Source organism: Pelophylax lessonae, assembly GCF_965119305.1.
Source record: "Pelophylax lessonae genome assembly, chromosome: 3".
NCBI lineage: Eukaryota > Metazoa > Chordata > Amphibia > Anura > Ranidae > Pelophylax > Pelophylax lessonae.
In genome coordinates this window covers 514121541-514125447 of record NC_138770.1, presented here as the reverse complement: position 1 = coordinate 514125447, position 3907 = coordinate 514121541, and the positions used below count along the sequence as shown (strand labels likewise).

Below are 3907 nucleotides of genomic sequence, written 5' to 3'. Positions count from 1 at the left end.
CTTTTCAGATAAATAAATCAAATAACAAAAATACAATTTCAAAATATTTATTTAACACTGAACATTTTTGAACATTTGAAGCCCTTTTCTTGAATAGCCTACGTTAGGCCTATAACTGACTGCTGAAAGAATGTAACTCTGTATGTCTACAACAACAAATGTGCATTGAATAGTGCAAAAACTGTGGATGAACCCAAAACAAATGAATAACTGTCCTAGACATAAGCCTACTTAGCCTACTTCTTCAGGAAAAGTTGCAGGTTCTTCTTTATGAAAAGTAGTTTCTCTGCTTTCTCACATGAAAGTCGGTTCCTCTTCTCATCGATGACATGAGATGCAGCACTAAACAGTCTCTCACTGTCGGTGCTTGTGCATGGAGCAGACAAGTACCTGCAGAATAGTTGAAAATTTTATTGCAGTTTTCTGACAGTTGCTCATTTCAAAACGAACAATGTCTCCCATACAAGTAGCCTACCTGCGTGCCATCTGCGCCAAGTCGGGAAAGCGGCCTTGATTGGTCCTCCAAAATTCGAGAGGGTTATTGCTCCTGGGGATGGGGACATCTGAGAGATACCCATCTAACTGTTGAGCGGTCGAGCTTGTCCTCTGTCTTGCAAATGGGTTATTCTCTTGGAGGATCTCATCGAACATGTCAGACAGCGAGACTGTGCGCGGCTCATCTGTAGTACGAGCCTGTTTACTCTCTGCGCTGTTTTCATCTCCTGCGCTGTGCATCACCTGACCGTCTCCATCACCTAGCGGCTTTCCCAAATCCAACTCGGCCTGGATCATTTCTCGTGTGCGCATCTTTTTCCCCACATCCAAGTAATGATCTATATATCGTGGATCAAGCACAGTCGCGATGCAGTACAGGGGTTTTGAGTCCGCCTGACTAAATCGTGTGCTGACAGCTTCTAAGAGCGCACTTTTAGTTGTTTTCACTCCGTGGTCTGTTTCAGCCTCTTTGTTTAAAAGACGCTTTAATGCTGCAAGTAAGGGTTTGATGTCTGCCACAGATGCATCAGATGAGCTTATCTCTTTTGTTATCTGCTCAAAGGGGGCGAGAAGAGAGAGAACGTTCTCGATTAACACCCACTGGTGTGTGGTGAACGTCGCAGGCAGGTCATGATCTGCTATGTATGTAGCCAAGACTCACTGTTCCACCTTGTGCTCACATCTTGTTGGAAACGTTTTTGTGGCATTCCGAACTGTTCTTGGATAGATTGTAGGCGCGCATAGGCAAGCGGTGAATGTTTAAAATGGCCAACAATTTTTCTGCCTATCGCTATCACATCTGCTATACTGCGCTGACTCAACAATCCCTCGTTGACCGCCAGTTGAATTGTGTGTGCCATACACCGTATGCCTTTCAGATTGCTATCTTCCATGGCTTTAGCCATATTTCTTGCGTTGTCACTGACTACCGCATGCACTTTAGATCGGTCGATACGCCAAGTGTCAAACATGTTGGCGAACGCCTTGGATATGGCTACAGCTGTATGGGACCCTCTAAACTCTTGTGAGTGAAGCACAATCTTTTGTAGCTTGAAATCTGTGTCGATCCACTGCGCAGTTAAACTCAGCATACTAGTGGGGCTCACATCCGAGCTCCAAATATCAGTCGTGAAGCTGAGGGCTGCAATATCTGTGGCCAAAAGCTCATGGACGTTAGTTGAAACGACGTTATACATCTCAGGTAAGCACACGTCTGAGAAATGCCGTCTACTAGGGATGGTGTAACGGGGCTCAATATGGTCTTTAAGCCTGTGAAATCCAACATCCTCTACAACAGAGAATGGTTGATCATCCAATGCGAAGAATTCCATTATCCTTTTTGTAATACCTTTAGCTTTGGCACTGTCATTGGCAAACTTTTTTGCCTTTTCTAAGAAGTCAGCCACAGATGGAGTGGGTGTCCTAGGACTGGGAGCTACTTTTCTTTTCGCTGCTGCTGTGGCCGTAGCCGCCGCCGTGTCTTTCTCGTACTCTGCATGATGTTCAGGGTGTCTTGATTTTAAGTGATAAATTAAACTTGAAGTGCTGTACGTTTTTGCAGATGCACCCCCTCTGGACAATTCAGCAGAACAATGTCTGCAAACGGCCGTTTTTGCCTCTTTCTCTGACACTTTAAAGTGCTTCCACACTGCTGACATGTTTGCTGCATAAAGCGCGCGCCTCTCACTCTACGCGGGTTATTTGATTGCGTCAGTGCCCTGATTACATTGCTGTGTCCCCGGCGGCTATCGGCTCCCCCTCCTTCCTCACACTGCAGGCTCCGTGTGAGGAAGGAGCGCCGGCGATGAGAGATGATCTCATATGTTTACATATGAGATCATCTCTCATTGGACGGCTTGATCACGTGGTGAATGGCCGCTGTGATTGGCCATTCACCACGATCTGTGATCGGCCGTGTCCAAGGGACACGGCCGACACAGATTCTCCCTGATGCGCGCTCGCGGGAGCGCGCGGGGAGAGTCTTTCTGGGAGGCCGTTTAAAAATGGCCTCCCGAAAATTCAAGTCCGCGCTGCAGCCATATATAGGCTGTAGCGCGGATGGGAGGTAGTTAAAAACTTCATTGTTCGGCAAAATTTATTCGGCCTATTTACTTATTCGGCCGAACACCGAAAGTGCTTTTTTTGGCTATTTTCGGCCGAATAATTTCGGTTGCCGAACATTTGGTGCATCGCTAGTTTACAGAGGTGCCTGTCCGGTGTCTAAAACATGAATAAAGCTGCTATAGACACTGGGAAAGCTGTGCGGGCCACCCGTCCGCGTCCTGCCAACCAATGATATCATCATCTTTTGTTAATGGCCGGTTTGACGCCCGCACAGCTTGCTGGGATGTGCTCTCCTGGTTTATGGGATGCTTCCTGCTTGTTTGTCAGTGCAGGTGTAGCTGTGTGAGAAGGGAGAAGGAAAAAGACACTGTGAGGAGGGAGGCAGAGTTCTGAACTGCCGTTAAAGTGAGAGTTTAAGAGCAGAGCCGACAATATACTGTGCCCTGGGTAGGGGAGTCTGGAGGCTTTCCGAGACTGCTGACCTGCTTGGCATCCTCCTACAGTGCAGAACTGTAGGAGTAAAGAACTGTACTGTATGTAAATAAACATTTCTCCGGGCATTGGAGATGCCAAAGCCAAACATAAAAATGGGTGGTTTCAGCAAGGCCCCATTCATCAGTAATGCCTACCAAACACAACTGGGAGGGTAATTCCTGCCATAGCCACAAAGCATTGTGGCCACAGCATGTGTACAACTGGCTGCTGCCTCTGCAAGTAAAGATAAACTAGTCAGGGGGGTAAAAAACATGGCTCAACTGCATTGTCTTACTGTCCCCCAACCTAACGTGTCAATAAGCACTAGGTTCACACTGTTGTGGCTCTGCACTGCTACGTTTGTTTGGGCATGACAGCTCATTGATTTAAATGGGCTACTGTGCCTGTGTTTCATGCAGGAAAACGATCCTTGGACCATTTTTAAACCACAGCGGCTGGGAAATCGCAGTTCCCACATCTGCAAATGCGTTGCATTTTTAGATGCATGAGGGTGCTATTAGGAATAAATGGCAACCCCACGAATCTGTAAAGAATAGCGCATTTTAGTTGTTGGGGGTTGTGGGTGCGTGAACAGCTGCAATTCCTGTACCTGCAACCACCCGCATTCATTGGAACCTAGCCTTAGACTGGGAGGCCTTGAGGCTGAATTTGCTTTCAAAGGATGCCTCGACTAAAAAAAGGTTGAAAAAGACTTGCATAGCTCTTTCTGTAGGCTCATCACTGCAACTTTGCTCCTGCTAGAGACTTGCCATGCAAATATACTACAAATTGTAAAAGTTTCAACTAGAACCTGTGCTTCAAGTGCTCTGCAAGTATATAACTTCAAATTACTCAAATCATTCAACCACAAATT

General features: G+C 46.5%; 1 protein-coding gene across 1 annotated transcript; it reads right to left on the bottom strand.

Moving 5' to 3' along the window:
• Positions 1–236: 236 nt before the first annotated feature.
• LOC309550607 (zinc finger BED domain-containing protein 4-like) lies at positions 237–2153 on the bottom strand (the record flags this gene model as incomplete). The annotated part of the gene is made up of 3 exons (XM_082250950.1): positions 237–390; positions 476–1007; positions 1157–2153. 3 exons carry the CDS (start codon positions 2151–2153, stop codon positions 237–239), a joined length of 1683 nt encoding a protein of 560 aa, XP_082107076.1.
• Between the last annotated feature and the right edge of the window lie 1754 nt (positions 2154–3907).